The sequence below is a fragment of the Odontesthes bonariensis genome, chromosome 19, assembly GCF_027942865.1.
Source record: "Odontesthes bonariensis isolate fOdoBon6 chromosome 19, fOdoBon6.hap1, whole genome shotgun sequence".
NCBI lineage: Eukaryota > Metazoa > Chordata > Actinopteri > Atheriniformes > Atherinopsidae > Odontesthes > Odontesthes bonariensis.
Window position 1 is genome coordinate 29,868,340 of NC_134524.1, and position 20,972 is coordinate 29,889,311.

Sequence of the window (20,972 nt, forward strand, 5' to 3'; positions counted from 1 at the left end):
TCTACATTTACATTCAACTTGGGACAAATACATCCATGAGCAATTAGGCAAATTTTCTCAACAATACATTGTTGTAATGTTTTAAATACTTGAACGCAGTTTTTCTAGAGAAGATAATTGTTTTGTATATGGGATTATCGTCCATTGACTGTTTTGGGCTTTAACATGCGCGCGCCTACCGACAAGAGGTAAGTGACATGCTGTTTATAAAGTTGTTTTGTAACGTCCCCATGCCAGTAATGTGAGAACCATGCATATGGTTTTGATGGTAAGGCTTGTGACTTTATTGTCGGATGGTTTATAAAGTGGTGTGACGTTTCTGCAGTGTGCAAGTTGTTGTTTTACGTGGAAGGGTTAGCGCTTGCCCCTTAGCCACCACGTATTAGCCTCGCATGACAGGCTGAGCGAACAGCGCTATCTCCACACAGGGAGCGCAGATTTGCACCTGTCTGTGTCCTACTATCAGTATTTGACAACCTCTAGCAATGGAAATGCGCTTCAAATGCCCCGGAGTTCCCCTTTAATTCGTGAGAAGAAACCGGACTAGTAACCGCTTACAATGACTATTTGATCTCCTTATTTTTAGCTGTTCGTAGAATTTATTACAAACATTTTTTAAGTTATCTTTGGGGATCTATGAGGAATTAGTGACTGAAATTAATTGAATGCAGTCTTTGCACAAGGATTACATTTAATTTTAATGGACTTGGATGGGAGCTTTCCGCCAATAGTAGATAATAGTAAATAATATAGTAAATGATAGATAAATTAGTTATCTGGATGTAAATAATGTGAAAACCTTAAAAATATATATATTTTTAAAAAAGTTAAAACCCTGCTATCATATAACATGTGCTACTCAGGAATGCATAATATTTCAGAATGAATAAACTGAACAAATTGAATAGGTGAGTTCAATCTAAACATTTTCCTTTAACTTGTGGCTGCAGATTAAGTTTCAGTACTGGGCACCACTAACCCCACCTGTACAGGTGGAGCTTCTGACCTCTCTCTCCTTTTTTATTTCCGACAGTGCTCCCTGGTTACCTCAGTTAACTTGTGACAGACTGATCATTGTCAGATTTGTGTTAGGATGAAAATAAATGCATATGGATATAGCTTTGCCACTATTATATGGGTTTGTAAGTGAAAGTGTTGTATGTGTGTGGTTCCGGCTCACTGGCCACAGAAACTGACCTTTTGGAAGAGTTATGAGTGTCTTCAAAAAGAAGCAGATGTCTGTATAGTGTTTGTTTGCTTTGGAGGAGGGGAGGAAGAATGTGACTATAATTAAATGCATGTGTTTTGTGAGTGTTCAAATCAGCCTGACTTCAATCTGTGTGTATGTTTACATAAAACCTTATTTATGCTTTCAAAATATAGTCCTTAACAACAGATTGCTGTCTAAAGTTTGTGTACTGAGTATATCCAGGAGAGAACATGCATTTTTTACTGTAAGATCTTACACAATTATAGAGTTAAAAGTTTTCTGATTTACTTCAAACGGTGTCAAGGCTTTTGGACAGTGGAATTATACAGTTGTACTTTTCCCCATGCATAGCAGCTGATGATTGATATTCTTTCATCAATTAATTATGAATACAAGTGTTCTGTTTTTGATATTCTGTCTTGATTCAAGTTGTTGACAGCTGTTTCCACAAAGGATATGAAAACGCTAAAGTGATATCAGACATGACTGCTTTCACTGTGTCCTATACCGGCAATGTGAACCATTGATGCTTTTTCAATAATAAGATGATTGACAGTAGTTTTGCCAAGATAAGTTAAGTAACTAACTAAAAGGTTAGTTCACCCAAAGACTGGCGGAGACTGTACAGAAGACTGTTCAGACAGTATTGGTCTTATTGTTTGGTATTTTGGGGCCATAATCTACTAGATTTAACTGTCTTTAACCATTGTTAATTGGTGCTATATAAACAAAGTTGCCAATGCCAATGGGAGAAAAGTCTACAAAACAAAAGATCTCTCCATCCACTAGTCCTTGATATGCCTTTAGAAGCCACTTCTCTTGATGAGGCCTCTTGAAAACCAAAGAGGGCTTTCTTGTTACTTGTAGTTTGTAAAGCTATGTAGTGTATGTGAGATCTATGCTTTTGGGGAGTAGAATTTTTTGCTTGTATAACGTTGCCAGCTACGCATTTGTTCAGCAACGACAGAATATCAGTCTCTTTATACAAACAGGATCTGGAGGTGTTGTAAGTGTAGGTGGCTGGAGTGGTTGTTGAGGGTATGATTGCAGGTGACGCCTCGTGCTTATATATTATTGAAATGTTCGGTACCTTTTGTTGAGAGTGACGCAAGCCATGTTGAAACCTTGTATACTGTTGCTTGACAATCAAAGCCTTTTGATCTTAGTCTGCAGTGAAAAGAGTGACAAATTTATGTGCTGGCGTGCTGAAGTGGAAACATCCCAAACACCAACAGAGCCCAGAGCATAGCGCAGTTTTATATCAGGAATGGCTTCAACACAATGCACAGTGCATACATATATCAGAAAGCCTGCATACTAACAGGATAATTTATGTGTTCTTTGCTTCCCCAGGACCCAAGGTTCAATGCAGAAGTCGACCTGATCACTGGTTACAAAACACAGAGCATACTTTGTCTGCCCATCAAAAATCACAAAGATGAGGTGAGTTGATGGTCAGCATTATGTACCACACAAAGGTCCATTAGGCCTGATATTATATAGTCCAACCACAAATAAAATGGATGATTGAAAACCCTAACTGGGAAGGAATTTCATCTAGTTCTGAGGTCATCACCAAGGTGTTTGACATTTTGGGAATTTTGCTTGTCTTTCTGTAGATGAGACGATCTACCATCTCAAAAGCAATTTAGTAAAATAACTGCAACGGTGTCCACAAGCAAGTCATTTTTTGTAGCCTTGTTTATTAAGAAAAAATGTATTCTTCAGTGCATTGAATATCCACAAAGTAATTTATTCACATTTGCATTGTATCATTTCTAGGGTGAATTTATCCAAAGTGAGTTACAAATGAGGAGAAGCATTCATGTTTCAGTACAGTAAGAAATTCTGGAGTAACTATTAAGCACTAAATCTATTTAAAAGATAATGAGCTAGAAAAACAGGTAAAGAAGTGCAAAGTTGATATGGTTTAGGTGTCAAAGAGTGTTTCAGGAGTTAGAAGATACACAGTGTAGTCTGTCTACATTGTAGCTCTACTATGCCATTTAATTGGACTAGCTGAGAACTGGACAGCTTTACAGCTCTTTACATTTTGTACGGTTTAATTTGTAACAAATGAGATACACAACATCTCTTGTTGTTATTCCCTGGTTCTATTTCATACCTGTTGACCGCCAGAGGGCGGTGCTGAAAGCACTGAATATTCCCTTTGTGCATGCGCCGTTCGAGTAGCAATACCAACAGTCACACCTGTGACATATCGGATGATCAATCAGAGGCTATATAGCCTGACGTCATCCGATGCTCTGTTCCTTTTTTCTTCTCGCATGCAGTTCGCTTTGCATGGCATCAGCCTTTCTTGATCTTGCATCATTTCACCGTCGTTGGATGCCCGATTGCCTGTTGGCTGGAGTAGCGGTGTTTCGCCCTCCTAGGGGCTGCGACGGGTTGATCTTCGGTCAAGGTAATTCTGTTTGTTGGTGATGATAGCGTTTGCGCCTCCTCTCCCGACTCACAGTTTCTGATCACTGTTTTGTGATACACACACACTGGAGCTTAGCTACCTGTTAGCCTCTCTAAGTTTGTTGTTTCCTTTGATTGGTGACGGTAGCGCCTCGCCCCCTCTCCCAAATTTTAGCCAACCGCTTATTTGGTTTTGGATTGAGCTACACGTGGTAGCATCTGAGTTTGGTTGCTTTAATTGGCGACGGTAGCGTCTCGACTCCTCTCCCAATTTTAGCCAACCTCTTACTCTATTTTGCGTACCTGTGTTAGCCTCTACGGTTGTCGTTTGCTTTAATTGGTGACGGTAGCGTCTCGCCCCCTCTCCCACATTTAGCCAACCGTTTATTCGGTTTTGGATTGAGCTAGCATCTGAGTTTGGTTGCTTTAATTGGTGACGGTAGCGTCTCGGCCCCTCTCCCAATTTTAGCCAACCTCTTACTCTACTTTGCATTAAAGCTGCGGTCGGCAACTTTTTTTTAGTCATATTAGCTTGAACTGTCATGGGATTCTGGAAGTATAATATTAAATAGGCTGTTTAGAAAAAATAACGAAATCTGTAGCTCCCTCTGAAGCCTGTAATCATGCTTGCAAAAACCGAGCGCTCCCGGCTGTTTTTAACCAATCAAGTTAGGGTGGAGGAATCCTACCTGTCAATCACAGCTTGTGCACACGCTGCTGAGCGTGAGTCTGCCCCAGCTTGTGTGCGCTCACACTGGTGTGAACTCACGTGCACAACCTCGTCCACAGAGGGGGAGGGGTTTGGGGGGCGATTCGGAGCTTGTTAGAGGTTGGGGGAGGGACCTGAAAGTTGTATCAGTTCGAACTTTCCGACTTTAGACTCGCAATTTTGAAAACCTGCCGACTGCAGCTTTAAGCTACCTGTGTTAGCCTCTACGGTTGTTGTTTGCTTTAATTGGTGACGGTAGCGTCTCGCCCCCTGTCCCAATTTTAGCCAATCAGTTATTCGGTTTTGGATTGAGCTACCTGTGGTAGCATCTAAGTTTGGTTGCTTTAATTGGTGATGGTAGCGTCCGTGATGGCAGCGTGCCGCCCGAGGGTGGCAATGACCTTCCACCTTCTGGGCAGGTGGCCCTCCCTAGGCGCTCGAAGCGCTGGAATGAGGCCACAGTCTCTGTGGCTCCCCCTAAGAAGAGACAAGCCAAGTCTGATCAGGGCCTTTCCATGAGAGTTGAGCATTTGTCTGCAGAATTGGCAGAAATGAAATCCCTTTTTCAGGCACGCCAGCTGGATCCTTCGTTGGTTGGATTCTCTTCTCCACCCATGCCTGAGTTGGCTTCGGAGGAGGGCGTGTTGTCTTTGGCTGCCTCTGCCTCTGACATCATGCGTATGGCATTGAGGCAGCTGTAGTTGGATGTCCCGCAGGTGGAGGAGTTCGCTCCTGGAAGCGCCTTTTTCAGGCACGGCCGGGCCCCTTCTCCCTTCTCTGTCCCTCCATCAGAGGAGTACCTAAAGGATTTACACGCTTGTTGGCGGGACCCTAGAGCCTTTTCACGCCTCTCCACAGATGGTTGCGTGTTGGCAGCTATGCATGAGTCAGTTAAAGCAGGCTTGGATTGTATGCCTGTGGCCTCACTCATTGTGTCACCAGATGAGGCTCTGCGTCATTGATGTTCAGTGCCCGCGGGCTCAATGCCGTGTTACAGATGACTTCCTCTGTAAAGCTTATAAAGCCGGGGCGCGTGCTGGCCGACTTGGCAATTCTTTGGTGCACCTCATGTTTGCCCTCTCTTCATCCCTAAAGGACACTAGTGGGGCCACTATAGCAATTGGCTTTAGTGATGCATCGCTTCAGGCTTTTGCGCTGATGACCAGGGAGCTTGGGCGCGTAATGTCTTTTCTGGTTCAGGCTCGTCGACAGATCTGGCTGGCGCAGTCTACGTTGACTGAAACATGTCGTCAGACCCTCCGTAGTGTTCCTGTGGTACCAGGGGAGTTGTTTGGTCCGGCTGCCTTGGAAGCACTGGAACGGACTGTTCAGGCACGGAACACTAGGCAGCAGCATTCAGGCCACAGCAGGGGTGTGACCCCTCCTCCACCTCAGCATCCAAGGCGCCCGCTGGCTGGCCGCAGTATTCGGCTGCCACCTCGGTGTTGTGATCGGCCTGGTGGGTTTAATCCTCTGGTTGCACAGCAGAGGCCCAGCAGGGACTTTCGTGAGTCAGTCCACCAACCAGCCAGGCAGGCCCGTGCCACAAATTCTGGCCGCCGCCGCAACAGGGCCCCTAGGGGCCGTGAGGACGGACGTTGAGGCCACCAGGCCGACCGTCGGATATTTTTCCCATCAGCAGCTCAGTTATTGGGCTGCTCATGCTGGGGATCCATGGGTGGTTGCCACTCTGACCAATGGTTACCAGCTACAATTCCGACGGCGCCCTCACACATGTCACACCGGGTCAGGGTGACCACAATCGCCGACCCGGTGAAAGCTCAACCACTGGACCAGGAGCTTTCCGCCCTCCTGGCCAAAGGTGCAATCGAGGCAGTGGATCCTCTGCAGCAACCCAGAGGCTACTATTCAACATACTTCCTCATGCCCTAAAAGATGGGCAGGGGACTAAAGGGGCACAGGCACGAAGCATTGGCTCATCCTTGACCAAGGGTCCTCCTATACACTTTTCCACCCCTGTCTCTGATTTGGCCTACTCTTCGGAGGGTTGCCAAGGAGGGCCACAAGATGTTCCCGCTCCTACAGAGTCTGTGTCACGGCATCCTGTGGTGTCTTCCGACCAGGAGGGATTTGCTGTCTCAATTGGGGGGACTGTTATTGCACCCCAATCCTCAACGCCTCCGACTGTGGGTGTGGTCACTGGACGGCTTAAACAGCTGCTGACTGGATATTCGGATCCCGTCAGATGCACCCTTTTGAGTGCCAGGGCACCCTCTACTCACCAGCAATATGAAAATCAGGTGGCAGCTGTTTTCCCAGTGGGTCTGCCCGCAATGATGATCCAGTCACTTGTGCAGTGTCCACTATCCTGGAGTTTCTCCAGTCTCTTCTTGATAAGGGCCGCTCTCCTTCAATACTTAAGGTGGATGTAGCAGCATTATCATCTAATAATGCTGGCTTTGAGAGCTGTACCGTGGGGAGCCATAATCTAGTTTCTCTTTTTTTGCGTGGCGCTCGTAAGTTTCACCCGCCGATGGTTCCACGTGCACCAGTTTGGGATCTGCTGTGCCACTCTCCATTCGAGCCTTTGGTGCAGGCGGACCTCAAGTGGCTATCATGTAAGACTGCCTTTTTGTTGGCTATTGTCTCAGCTAAGAGGGTCAGCGAGCTACATGCTCTTTCTGTCAGCCCTTCATGTCTCAGATGGGGTACTGATGGCTCTGGTGTTACCTTGTGGCCAAACACTGCATTCCTGCCTAAAGTGTTATCTCTTTCTCATGCAATCGGCCATTGAGATTGGCATGATTTCAGCCTATGTCAGAGATAACTGCCGATGGGTCTCGGTCGTTGTGCCCAGTGAGAGCACTGGAGGCATACATTGCAGCCACTGCTGCTACACGACGCTCAGACCAACTGTTCTTGTGTTATGGAGGCCCTAGGGTAGGATGTCCTCTATCCAAGCAACGCCGCTCCCATTGGATCGTGGATGTCATCTGCCACGCCTACGCTGCGGGATGCTGCTCCCCACTCGTCGGTTTAAAGGCGCACTCTACCAGGAGCGTCTCCGCTTCCTGGGCAGACTTGAGAGGGGTTCCGATGGAAGCATTAGCCGCTTTCGGATAGAGCCGTTCTAAGAACGCAGTTATCAGAACTGTCCTACTCGAATTTCGTTCTGATAACTGTCCTTCTGTTTCAGTCTGCATTCGCACATGAGTCGGGACCTGATAGGGACTGATGCACCGCGCGCAGCCGTCTGCGTTAGTGACGTGTTACGTTAGCCGTTTAGCGCCACATTCAACAACAAAACAGAACCCGGTAAAAGTAATTAGAGAAGAAAAAACACCACAAAGAAGCTAATATGGAGAGCTAGGAGGCCACCGTGTTCATGGTCTGCATGACGGTGGTATTAATCATGGACGATCACATCAGGCGTCTAACATCGAGGCTGGAAGAGCTCACAGAGAGAGTCAGGAGACGATACTTTTTCATTTCATGAAGGATGAAAGGAGAGCAGAGGGCCGCAGACAAAGGAGACAAGTGTAAGTTTAACTTATTAAACACCCGCCGGTTGTGTCTGTGTCGTATGAGGAAACATTTCAGCCGTGGCAGCATGACAAGGGGCGTAGCTACCGACCACCACACACCTCCGTCAGATGCGTTCTATAGAACCATGAAAAGACCCGACCTCGGAGAAGGAGCTAAATAGTTATAGGAACTGAGGGAGATAGCCCGAGTTCCTGTATGTCCGAACACGGGAGAAAACGGCCCCACGGATTAAAAGGTTATTAGAACTGCCAAAGGTTCCTACAGTCCGAAAGCGGCTAATATGTGCTGCTCTATCATGGGCTTCCCCGAGCACGTTCACCAGATTTTACAGGGTTAATGTAGCCTCCCCTCATTCTCTGGACCAGGTCTGCTGCAAGGGTTCTCTGGGCCTTTTCAGTGAGGTATTTGCTCTGGATTCCTTGTGATATTGCTGATAGTAGTCATTCAGTGCTTTCAGCACCGCCCTCTGGCAGTCAGTAGGGATTCATAGAACCGTAGTTCTATTTTATCCCTACTGACCGCCAGAGATTCTCTGTCACTCAGAATCCTTGCATTCCGCGAGAAGATTCTGTAGGAACAGAGCATCGGATGACGTCAGGCTATATACCCTCTGATTGATCATCCGATATGTCACAGGTGTGACTCTGTTGGTATTACAACTCGAACGGCGCATGCGCTAAGGGAACATTCAGTGCTTTCAGCACCACCCTCTGGCGGTCATCTGGGATTCATAGAACCGTAGTTACATACGTAACTTTTGTTTTACTGGCTTCTGGTTAAAGGTAACTGTGGAGGGTGTGCAAAGTATCTTAGTGAGTTTGACTCATATATACATGCGGTAGAAATTCAACTCCCAACTATATAATCTGGGTGTGTTTGTCTTTCTTGACTTTTTCAAATTGGATTTAAAGGCCTACAGAAAGCTGACACTACACCCAATACATAATGATAATACATACACATGGGAACAATAATGATCATTGGACCCTACACCAAAACATTTCATAAACCCATGAAATTTGCGATTTTGAATTTGCCGCTTGGAAATCCTTCCTGGAATTCCAGACTGGGGGCGGGGCTTCCGTGCGACTCACAAGTGCCATGGTTTTTCCTGGCTGCCGCTATTGTAGTATGCTTGTTGAGTGGTGAAGGCAATAAAACGTTGGATTCAGTGCAGTTTTTATTGCGACTAGATGTACGAAGTGCTGTGGGTGCGTGTGTTGCCCTCAGCACCAGCAGCTCACACCACCGGGGACAGAGGAAGCAGAGAGACCTGCGGTCAGAACTTGTGTCTTTGTCTCCCTGTTCGCCTGCCTCCTCTCTGGTGAAATCAGCCGGAGCGCATCCCGCCGTGTTCAGCTCCCTGCGGTGCGGACACTCAGGGGGAATCCACCTGGCGGAGAGCGGACACCCCTCGGGATGGTTGCCCTGAAATCAGCCGGAGCGCATCCCGCCGTGTTCAGCTCCCTGTGGTGCGGACACTCAGGGGGAATCCACCTGGCGGAGAGCGGACACCCCTCGGGATGGTTGCCCTGAAATCAGCCGGAGCGCATCCCGCCGTGTTCAGCTCCCTGCGGTGCGGACACTCAGGGGGAATCCACCTGGCGGAGAGCGGACACACCTCGGGATGGTTGCCCTAAAATCAGCTGGCAGAGCGATCATCAAGAGCCCCGGCGTCCCGCGGCACACATGGGGAACTTCCAAGCACGAAAGTGAGTGGGAGTATACTTGTGTTTGGACAAGGTTTCAGTGCCACAAATGTAGCAACAGTGGTGTTATCTATCAGAGATGGAGAGGAGGGCGTTATGGGATTCTGTCTCTTTGTTGCAGCCTAATGGACTGTTATGTTTTATTACCGGTGACCTTTTTTGGTTCCTCCTGCTTTGGTGCCAAACAGTCCAGCTGTGTATACAGCGGTGGAAATAGCTGCACAATTACACGCTGCTTTTGTGACTCGTGGCCGAGACCAAACACAGTGTATGCTCACCAATCGGCATTCTGAAGACGACCAAAATCACCATGATCACCATCATCGTCCCCACTGCTCTCGGACTCGGACTCCGACCCACTGTCACTGGCAATGGCTGGCTCGAACCTGTCTGGTTCTAGCCCCAATCCCTCCTCGGTTTCTTCTTCAGGCTCTTCATTGTCTTCTTCATTGTCATCAACAATATTCGGATCGAAATTTGCCGTGAAGAAGCTGTCCAAGTCTGGCAAACTGCTGGCTTCGCTACTAGAACTACTGGGGGTTGTTCCAGCAGCTGGCACTCGTGACGTCACGCACCTGTCGTCTGCTACTTTCGGTTTGCCAAATGTCGGGCTATTCGAGTCAAATGTGGTGATAGTTTATTGGGCCTAATCAGGACTATCCAGGGGCCTAAAATTATTTTAAAATCATAAAAAAATTCCATGGTATATAAGGAATCGATCTGCTATTTCAGTTTTGTGCAAAAAAATCACCTTTCTGTCACACCCAGAGAATGGAGGACGCAGATGCAGGAGGTTTAATTCCAAGACTTTTATTGGAGGACAGCAGATCAACCAGTTCCTCGTGAGAGAAGCTAAATTGGCTATGAAATATTAATCTAGGAATATACTTTCCAAAAGTGGAGAAGTATATCTATATAAAAGTTATCCAAACTCAAAATCACTCCACTAGCGGAGGAGAAAACAAAAGACCATGAAACTTTACTATTAAACTAAATGTCACTCCTACTGAGGAGCAAAACAAAAAGAGCCTCTCCTAAAAATCGGAGGAAATATGCTGTAAAAGTTTAACAAACAAAAAGGCCACTCCACCCAGGAGGGAAAACAAAAAGACTATAAGCAAAATTAACTCTGTACTTCTTACAGGATCTATATTATCAAACTTACTCTGGGAAAAACAAAATCACTCTCACGAGGATAAATACCACTGGGAACTAGGAAACACGGGAACTCGGAAACGGGCTTGGCAAAACGCTAGGATGATGCACTATACAGAGACAGATACAACACACTGGCACAAGACAGGGGGAGACGCAGACTCTTAAGCACACAGGGGTAATGGGAAACAGGTGGAATCATTCATACCACAATCAGACTGGAACACGAGAGGAAGGGCAAGTGACCTGGAACGAGAGGGAAGTTAGTCTTTCAAAATAAAACAGGAAATGACGAAACAATACATGAAACGAGACAAAAACCCAACTTAACCTCACCACGGTGTGACACTTTCTGTAGGCCTTTAAAACACATTAACATGCATTTTAAAGTCCAATTTTAGACAATCTAACAAAATAACTTTATTGAATTTGTCCAAATCTCATATAAACATATAGATAATAATTTTAATCTTACTTTAATTTTAAACTTATATACAAATTATTATTTATTATTATCATCATCATTACTATTATTACTATTTTCATTACTATTACTAGTATACTCATATTATAACATTATTATTATTATTATCTTTATACGGGTGCTGGTGTTTGGTGTTTTCCACTGTTGTGTCCTTTTGTACATTTCTGTATATAACAGTGCTGAGTGCGAGTGAGATGGAGATTTCAATTTCCCTGAGGGAACCTCCCAAAGGGATTAATAAATAAAGTAATCTATCAATCTATCTATCTAGACTTTTAAGGTAGAAAAGCAGATCTCTTATCTGATGGTATTTTCGAAGCTCTTTCTACCATCACAAAACCACTAACCATATACCCTTTTTTTGCCTTTTTTGTCAGAATAATTATTCATGTTCACACAGGGAGAATATGGCGTGAAGTAGGCACATTGTGAGCCTTACTGATCCAAGGATGCAGTTCTGCTGAAATCCAAAGAAAATTTCCAGACAGATAACATTACAGATAACATTACAGCAGCTGAAATAACCATTATTTAGCTCACTGCGTAACACTTTCAATTATACAGGTTGTAGGTCTGTGGCACTAAGCTAGAGCCAGTCTTTTTTTTTTTTTTCAGTCAGAGATTGAAGAGGAAAAAGAAAAGCAAGTGGTCATGCTAAAGCAGACATGCCAGATTTATGTCAACGACCCAATTCATAACATTTCCCTGATAGTGGTTTATCAAAATGGACATTAAATCTGCCATCTTCTGCCTGTTATTGTTTTATTTGTTTTCATTGCTGCACTCAGAGGCACAGGCTTTTAGCAAACCCTGAAGCCCACAGAGTCAGTGTTCTCATCATAGTTTGCAGCCCCATTATAATTAAATATTAAATTATATTTATAATTTCTCATATGATATTACGTACATTTGGCATTGTGATCATCAACTTATTTTACCCTGTTCCAACAGGTATCCTTTGAATGGTGTTACGGTGTTTGTTGTCCCCTCTTTTCTGTCTTCTCAAACCCCAGCTGGTCGAGGCAGATGGCCACCCTTCCAGAGTCTGGTTCTGCCAGAGGTTTCTTCCTGTTAAAAGGGAGTCGTTCCTTTCCGCAGTCGCCTCAGGCATGCTCAGGACAGGAGATTGGACCGAAGAGAAGTTTCGGTGCAATCTGTTGGTTTCCTTTATTGGCTCTCTATGAATGAATTGGATTCATTTTTAAATTAATTAATTGGATTTGATTGGATTATGATTACAATGAATTGAACTCCAATTGGCTTGAATTGGACTGTATTATTTAAATGCCTTGAGATGACATTTGTTGTAATTTGGCGCTATATAAATAAAACTGAATTGAACTCAATTGAATTGTTCTCGAGGACCACACCTCCACCCGGCAGAGGGCCTGCCTGACCGAGAGGACCGGGCCATCCCAGACACACTTGATGAGTGTGTAGAGTGTAGTGGACCATAACTGTATGCCAAAAAAGTACATTTAAAACAGGGGTGGGGCAAACACAGAGGAGCCATTGCCACTGCTTGTAGACAGTGCCCCCCACAGGCCTCGTTCTAATTTTATGCAGTCAAAGCCGGGGCAGGCTACCATGCAGGGCTGGGAGCAAGGCTGTCCCAACAGCCCCGTTCATCAGGCACTACCAAGAACTACTGGTTTGACTGCCTTTGCTTTGTTATCAAACTTATTTCAGGTCGTTGGCGTGGTTCAGGCTATTAACAAAAAATGTGGGGAGGATGGTGCTTTCACTGAGCAAGATGAAAAGGTTAGTAATTTTAACTGTTTAATTTTACTGTAGAAACTGTCTGCCAGTCTTGGCCAAGACTCCATGATACTTTGTTGAGAGTTTCAAAGTGAACGTGACATCTGTGAGCAGAAGGATACTCCGAACTGATCTGAGCATGTCTTTAAACCTGTCAGATACAGTCACGTGAGAAAGATATTTACACTATACTTCTAATTGAAAGGTTTTACATATCAGAACAAAAAAATATAACTGGTCCATACCAGGTCTTAAAATTAGGTCTACTATCTCAAAAGCAGGGTCTGAAAAAGAATAATAATCAAGGCGTTGCAACCGTCCAGTCAGAGTTCAGACATCAACCTCATTGAAATGCTGTGGTCGGACCTTAAGAGAGCTGTGCATAAACGAATGCCGACAATGAACTGATGCAACATTGTATAAAAGAGTGAACCAAAATTCCTCTACAATAATGGGAGAGACTGATTACGTCATACAAAAAACAATTATATAAAGTTATTACTGCTAAATTGACTCATTTTGAATTTATAATAACGATTAATTAAATTCAAGTATTAAATAACAATGATTAAAGTATTTTAAGATGTTGAATCTTGGGGTGGACTTGGGGTGTTCAGTAAAGAACTAGTGCCATGTCAATATGTCATGTATTTTTGTCCATCAGGGGTTGTATTTACCTCATTTTAAGAAGTAGCAGAGAACAGATCATTTTTATTACTGTATTTCCTTAATGTCACAATATAACTTTTTTTTTCATGCATCAGTCCATGTTTTTCCTTCCTTTATTCGCCCAGCGTAGTGCTCAGATATTGTTGTCTTCCTCTCCAACAGGATTTCTCAGCTTATTTGGCCTTTTCTGGCATCGTTCTACACAACGCACAGCTGTATGAGACGTCACAGCTAGAAAACAGACGCAATCAGGTGAGTGTGACTGTGTCCTTCTGGAGGTTTATGCACACACAGGTGCAAATGTGTGTGTGATGAGTTTGCACATATGTGTGTGCAGGTATTGTTGGACCTGGCCAGTCTGATCTTTGAGGAGCAGCAGTGTCTGGAAGTTTTACTGCGGAAGATTGCAGGAACCATCCTGTCCTTCATGCAGGCCCAGGCTTGCACTGTCTTTATCGCTGATGAGGACTCAATGGTCAGCACATATACAGACACACACTAAACCAATCTACAAAGAATACAAGCTGTGCTTTTATGATAGATTGTGCAGGATTCGTGAATCTGAGTGCCCTCAGATTTACAACAAAGCCCTTGCATGATGAGTTTCATTATACAACATGATGGATAGCTGGCAAACAGAGCTCAGGTCAATGCTAAAAATAAACCTATAACATCCACTTCTGCGTCATAATATTGAGTAAATGATTATCACAAGAGCAAACAGTGACATTTATCATTGGCAACGTGCTACAGTGGCTCTCTCTTTTGTGCAGTTTTTATAAAGTATTTGCTAGAAATCAATGAACTGACATCCTGCAGTTTAAAATGATTGAATCTTCCAGAAACTGGACATTATGAATTTCAAATGTTTAACAAATGGGGGGAAATATCAGCTAAGTCCTTTAAACACATTTTCCTTGTCCTTTTTTACCTAGATTTTTCCTTTTTTTTTTTTTTTTTTACATCTTGAAAGGAGTGCGGGTCAATAAATTCAACACTTTGCCAGTCATATTTCTTGTGTCATTGTTCTGAAGCAGTGGGGTCAAGATGGGATTATATTACTATCTTTAAACACATACTTTTTCTAATTTAGAACAGCTTTCTTTGTTTTCATGCTCAGATATTTCATGGCAATCGCACTTAAAAAGTTCAGTTCAGTTCAGCTCAGTTATGACTTGGTCCACGTTAAAACTGTTTCTGCTCTCAGATATAGGGTTTATCCTACAAATGTCTTGCTGTCCAGATTGAACTCCTGTCTGTCCTTTCCTGAGGCTTTGAATTTTCTCTCAATGATTGCTGCAAAACAACCGAGTCAAAATTTCCCTAGCCATTAGTGACATTTCTATTATTTTCTTAATGGTGCAGAGTGGCCAGTGGCACATGGTGAGGGTTCCATGGTGAGCGCCCAATGAAAGAAATAAAAACTAAATATTCATAGTGCTGTTCATGACAGCATCAGTTCCATATCCACTTCCATATCCACCGTATGTCACATCTTTAGTCATTGTAGTCAAATGTATTGCACATTTCCAAAGTAAAGCAGGAAATGCTACTTTTGCTGAAAAAAAAGAAGATAGAAGCTATAAAACTCAGGACTGATTGATTAGCTTCAGGAATCCCACATGATAAAAGAGAGAATAGTAAATTATAATGGACCTCATGCAGTTGAATATATTGTATGTAGCATTGAGTGGGTTACTTTGTAGCTGCCTGCTGCTATTGCTGGTGATTTAATCACAGTAAACAGAGTGGCTATGTGCATAATAGCTCAGTGCTCCTAAGAACCCGTCCCAAATCAGAAGCTACAGACTTCTCAGCACATTAATCCTGCTGTTCTCAGATGTCTCCAAAGTAAAGGCAGACATTTCCTTCTTCAGTGAACTATATAACTGCATATTTGCTGTTAATAGGAAAATAAGAAAGCAACAGCAAAAAAGACTTAGGCTACACTATATTAAGGGAAGGGAGTTCATCCTCAAAATATGATAGGAATGGTTGCCAGACTTTATAATATCTATGGGTAGTGCCCCTGGCAGTATATTTAAGTTGTTCAAGTTTGAGATGGGACATCACCTCCTCCACCCAACGCCTGTGAGAGGGGCGCGTAACCTCCTTCCAACTAAGGAGTATTAGACATCGAGCCAAAAGATTAGAGAATGGTATAGCCTCAGCCTGGTGCCTAGATATTGGCGTTTCCTGAGGGACAACCCCAAACAATGCAGTCAATGGGTTGGGACTGATGGCTTTATTACACATACATGAAAATGTATCAAATATACATGTCCATAACAGAGACGGTTTCGGGCAAAGCCAAAACATGTGACTGAGGCTAGCTGGGTCCTGCCTGCATCTGATGCAAGTTGGGTCTAAACCAGGGTAGAGTTTGTCTAGTTTATTTGCAGATAAATGTAACCTGTGTAGAACCTTAAATTGTAGCAACCCATGTCGGATACATTTTGAGGAAGAGTGTACCAACGTAATTGCTGCCTGCCAATTTACATCTGAGATGGTTCTTAATTCTTCCTCCCACAGCCTTGCTAAACGGTTAATGATATGACGGCAACCATTTGGATGTTATCATACAACACTGACACCAGACCTCTGTCAACTGGGTCCATGTTCAAACATTTATCAATCCATTTACTCTGAGGGGTTGTCAAAGAGAAGTGTGTTTTAACATAGCTCCGCACCTGTAGGTATCTAAAGAAATGTGACTGAGGGATGCTGAAGTCTTTCTTTAACCGTTCAAGAGAAATTAAGTGCCCTTCCTTAAAAAGGTCCATTACACATTTAATCCCTCTCCTATGCCACAGTTGAAAAGATGGGTCTGTGAGAGATGGGGCAAAATTGATGTTCGCAAGAATAGGGGAAGTGACAAGAGCTTGTTTATGTCATGAACATGGGGTTTTGCGCCATGTTTTTAGTTCGTAGTTTTGTGTTTTATCATGTTTTAGTTTATCATGCCTTGGTGTTTAGTCTTTAGTTTTCTAGCTCATGTTTAGTTTTAGTTTTGCAACTGTTTTTCCCTCACTTCCCATGTTCAGTTCATTAGTTTCACTCACGTCACCTGCATTCGTTCTCATCAGCTACACTCATTCACTCATCAGTCCCCACAGTTTTTAGGCTCCTTGTTTTCTCAGTCAGGGTGAGATCCTTGCGCCTTGCACCTTCACCATTTACCTTTCATGCCAAGTCAAGTCAAGCTAAGTTTTTTTTTTGTTTTTGTCCAAGTCATGATCATGTTTTGTTTGCACAGTTCTTGTCATCCAGCTCAGCCGCGTTTTATGTTAACCTTGTTCTCTGTTTGAAAATAAATCAAGTCTTGTTTTTTAAGTCCGCATCCGTGTCCTTACGCCTCGCAACCCACTCACCGTAACAGTTTATTCTTAAAGTGAATCCTAAATTGCGGCCATATCTTCAGGCAGCCAGAAATTATTGGGTTGTTCGTCCAACACCATTTATTTAGGGGTAGTGGAGAGCAAATTAAAGAGCGGAACGGTACGGTACAGGTCCGGTCGCTTTGGGGTCAGCTTGCGTTCCCACTGTACAAAGGGGACCCTCAGGGGTGGGCGGAGTGCGTGCCGAAGCGTAAATGGCAAATAACAGCAAATAACAAATAACATCCATAAATTCGAACCACCTCCAAGCTTCTTCAGCTTTTGCGACACTGGCTCGCGGTCCGGTTGAAACCACTCTCTGCCATTTTTGCGGCAATCAGCTGGAAAAAATTTTCGTTTCACACAGCGCCATCGAGTTCCCGCTGCACAGCCTCCTCACCAACAACGGAGAGCAGAGCCTGGAACCGGTCCTGTGTGCTAGGTACCCCAAGCAGAAGGGTTACGAAAATGGTAACGGTATGGTACGGTGCGCTTTCGTGGTAATGGAAACACTGAAATAAGCGAACCGTTCCGACCCAACCCGTACCGGACTGCATAGTGGAAACACGCCATTAGAGACCCAGAACATCAGTTTGTGGATATTGGCCGCCCAGTAATAATATAGAAAATTGGGTAGAGACAGCCCACCGTCTCCTTTTTGTCTTTCCAAATATTCCTTCCAAATAAAAGTAGATATGAGCTTATTTAAGTCTTTGAAAAAGGATTTAGGGATAAAGATTGGTATTGCTTGGAACATAAATAAAAATCTGGGCATGATAGTCATTTTTACTGAGTTGATCCTTCCGGCAAGAGACAGTGGGAGGGTTGACCAACGCTCCATATCCTGTTTGGCCTTGTTAAACACCGTTTTGAAATTGCTGTCAAACAGATCCTTATACTTGTAAGTGACACAAACACCCAGGTAGGTAAAACTATCCTTACTGACAGGGAAAGTCCTGGAGTGACATCTGGTGTGCTTTGTCGTTTATGCGGAATAAAACACTTTTAGTTAAATTTAACATATCTTGAAATTTGCCCGAACTTAGTGATGAGCACAAAAGCAATTGGTATAGTAGAACATGGGTCTGAGAGAAAGAGAATGAGATGGTCTGCATAAAGTGATACTTTATGCAAATGTCGTGCCTTTCACACTCAAACTTGATTAGTGGTCTTTCTTAACATTATCTCCAAGGGCTCGACGGCAATATCAAATATCTGGGGGCTGAATCAATTTAGGCATAATTTTCTCAAGCCTACCAGCCAGTACCTTGGTTAGAATTTTATAGTTGCAACATAATAGGCTGACCGGGCGGTAGGACTCACAAATTAGCGGATCTTTATTCTTCTTTAATAATAAAGAGATAGAAGCCTGTGTCATAGTTGGGGGAAGACTTTTTTTAACCAGGACCTCTTTAAATACCTTCGATAGTAATGGTATTAATTTAGGCAAGGCATCTTTATTTATATAGCGCATTTCATACCACAGGCAACTCAATGTGCTTTACATAAAGACAAGGCATTTAAAAGAAAAACAAGCAATTTAAAGAGAAAAAAAATAGAATAAAAAAATAAAACACAGTTAAAAGCAATCAAAGAGGAGGCGAAAAAGAAAAATATAAACTCAACCATAAGCACACCGAGATTTAAAAGTGCTTACAGTTGGGGCTGATTTCAGTTCTGCTGGTAGTTTGTTCCAGTTGTGTGCAGCATAACAGCTAAAAGCTGCTTCACCGTGTCTAGTTTGATCTCTGGGCTCCACTATCTGACCTGAGTCAGCAGATCTCAGAGCTTTACTGGGTTTATACTCTACTAGCATGTCATTCATGTATTCTGGACCTAAACCATTCCGTGATTTGTAGACTAGTAGCAGAACTTTAAAATCTATTCTGTATCTGACCGGGAGCCAATGTAAAGACTTGAGAACTGGGGTGATGGGATCTGATCTCTTTGTTCTGGTTAAAACTCGGGCTGCAGCGTTCTGAATGAGCTGCAGGCTGTTTGAGACTCTTTTGGGGGAGTCCAGTCAGAAGACCGTTACAGTAGTCAAGTCTGCTGGAGATGAAAGCATGAATCAGCTTTTCCTGATCTGTTTGGGACATGAAACCCTTCATTCTGGATATGTTCTTAAGTTGATAAAAGGCTGATTTGGTGACTGATTTGAAATGATTGTTGAAGGTCAGGTCTGAGTCTATCAGCACGCCGAGGTTCCGGACTTGGTCTTTAGTTTCTAGGGACAGTGACTCAAGGTGTTTACTGACAGCAAACCTCTTCTCTTTGTTGCCAAACACAATGACCTCAGTTTTTTCTTGATTTAACTGAAGGAAATTTTGGTTAGACAGGGACGTCTGGGTCTCTTTGCTCAAGCTGCTGCCCCCGCGACCCGATCCCCGGACCAGCGGAAGATAATGGATGGAAATTTTGGTTAATCCACTTTTTGACTTGCTCTAAGCCAGTGTTTCTCAATCCTGGTCCTCAAGTACCACTGCCCTGCATGTTTTCGATGTTTCCCTCCTCCAGCACACCTGATTTAAATGAATGGCTCCTGATCAGGCCACTGCACTGAGTTGATCATTTGAATCAGGTGTGCTGGAGGAGGGAAACATCGAAAACATGCAGGTCAGTGGTATTTGAGGACCAGGATTGAGAAACACTGCTCTAAGCAGTTGCACACTGACTCTATAGGACTGCAGTCATCTGGAGACAGTGCGAGATATGTGTGTCATCTGCATAGCTGTGGTAGTTGACTTTAGAGTTCTTCAGAATTTGAATTTGAATTTTGAATGAGGACCAAATGTTTTAAAGAATTCTATTGGAAACCCGTCAGGACCGGTGCCCTGATCGGGTTTAATTGTTTTAATTGCGCTAATGATCTCAATTTGGGTTATACATGTAATACCCTGTAAAATATGTGTGTGGTACCCTGTGTACCGGGTGGAGATACTGTGTCAGAGACCCTATGGAGCCCCGGAACTACAATTCCCAGAATGCTTTGCAGCCCGGCTGGCCATTCACAGCCCGGCAATGAGTGAGTGACAGCTTATATTAGGGGGCGGGCCCTTCTGCTGAGAAGAAATGTTTGTTGATGCTGCAGCCAAGCACGCCGAGAGACAGAGACCGAGAAATGTTTGTTCTGCTGCTGGTACCGATTGTGCTGGTTGCCTGAGACGTTTGAGCGTTTGGGGAGTTGTTTTACTCATCTCTGCTGGTTCTACGGAGAACTCTGGTCGTGGTGTCTCCGGTGCGGGGCCCCAAGGGAGCTTCTTCTTCACCAGAGCTAGGCGATTAGCTCGTGGCTTCATCCAGCATCAGCCGACGCATCTCAGCTGTTTCCGGGAGGTTCAGGACGCTATCGCGCCGGTGTTGGGCTCTAAGGACGGCGTCTCCTCTTCGGCAGAAGGCATTTCCTCCTCTCCAGAGCGGGGGCCAGGCTCGTGTCTGCAGCGGACGGGGAACCGGTGCATCCAGCCTGCATCTCAGCTGTTGCAGGGGAATACTCTGGTGCCATCCCTCCCTCCAAGCGCTCGTATTGGCGGGTGGCTGACGTCACTGCTGGGGATCCCCTCCAGAGCGACAAGTCGACTCGCTACCCCCCAACTGCTCCTCCCCGGGGACCTCAGGGTATGTTTTAAAGGTTATCTCCTCCTCCGGCTAGCAGTGGGTCACTGACTGGCCCAGAACTCTTTTTCTCCTTTTTGGTACCAGGGCTACCACAGACTCTCTGATTAGAGATTGTTTTGTTTTGTTTGTTTGCTATTGGGGACCAGTTGTCCTTTCATGGGTATACTGTAACTGTTGTAAATACTCTCTGTTGTTTCCTCTCTTTCTTGTTTTTCTTTTCCTTTTCTACCTTTGTTGCACCACAGAAAAATAAATACGTTAAACGTATACATTGCTGGGTTGCTCATTCTATGGCCTAGGTAGGCATGGTTGAGAAAGGCTGGCTGGGACACTCACACACACACACATGTAG

At 44.2% G+C, this 20,972-nt stretch overlaps 1 protein-coding gene across 4 annotated transcripts in view; it reads left to right on the forward strand.

Moving 5' to 3' along the window:
- The window catches only part of pde5ab (phosphodiesterase 5A, cGMP-specific, b), a 163,305-nt gene that overhangs the window by 25,039 nt on the left and 117,294 nt on the right, over positions 1 to 20,972 (forward strand). For all 4 annotated transcript variants that reach the window (XM_075451730.1, XM_075451733.1, XM_075451731.1 and 1 more), the window contains exons 4-7: positions 2,564 to 2,653; positions 12,888 to 12,959; positions 13,788 to 13,877; positions 13,963 to 14,100. In XM_075451730.1, coding sequence (XP_075307845.1) covers positions 2,564 to 2,653; positions 12,888 to 12,959; positions 13,788 to 13,877; positions 13,963 to 14,100 — 390 coding nt within the window. The remainder of the gene's footprint in view (positions 1 to 2,563; positions 2,654 to 12,887; positions 12,960 to 13,787; positions 13,878 to 13,962; positions 14,101 to 20,972) is intronic.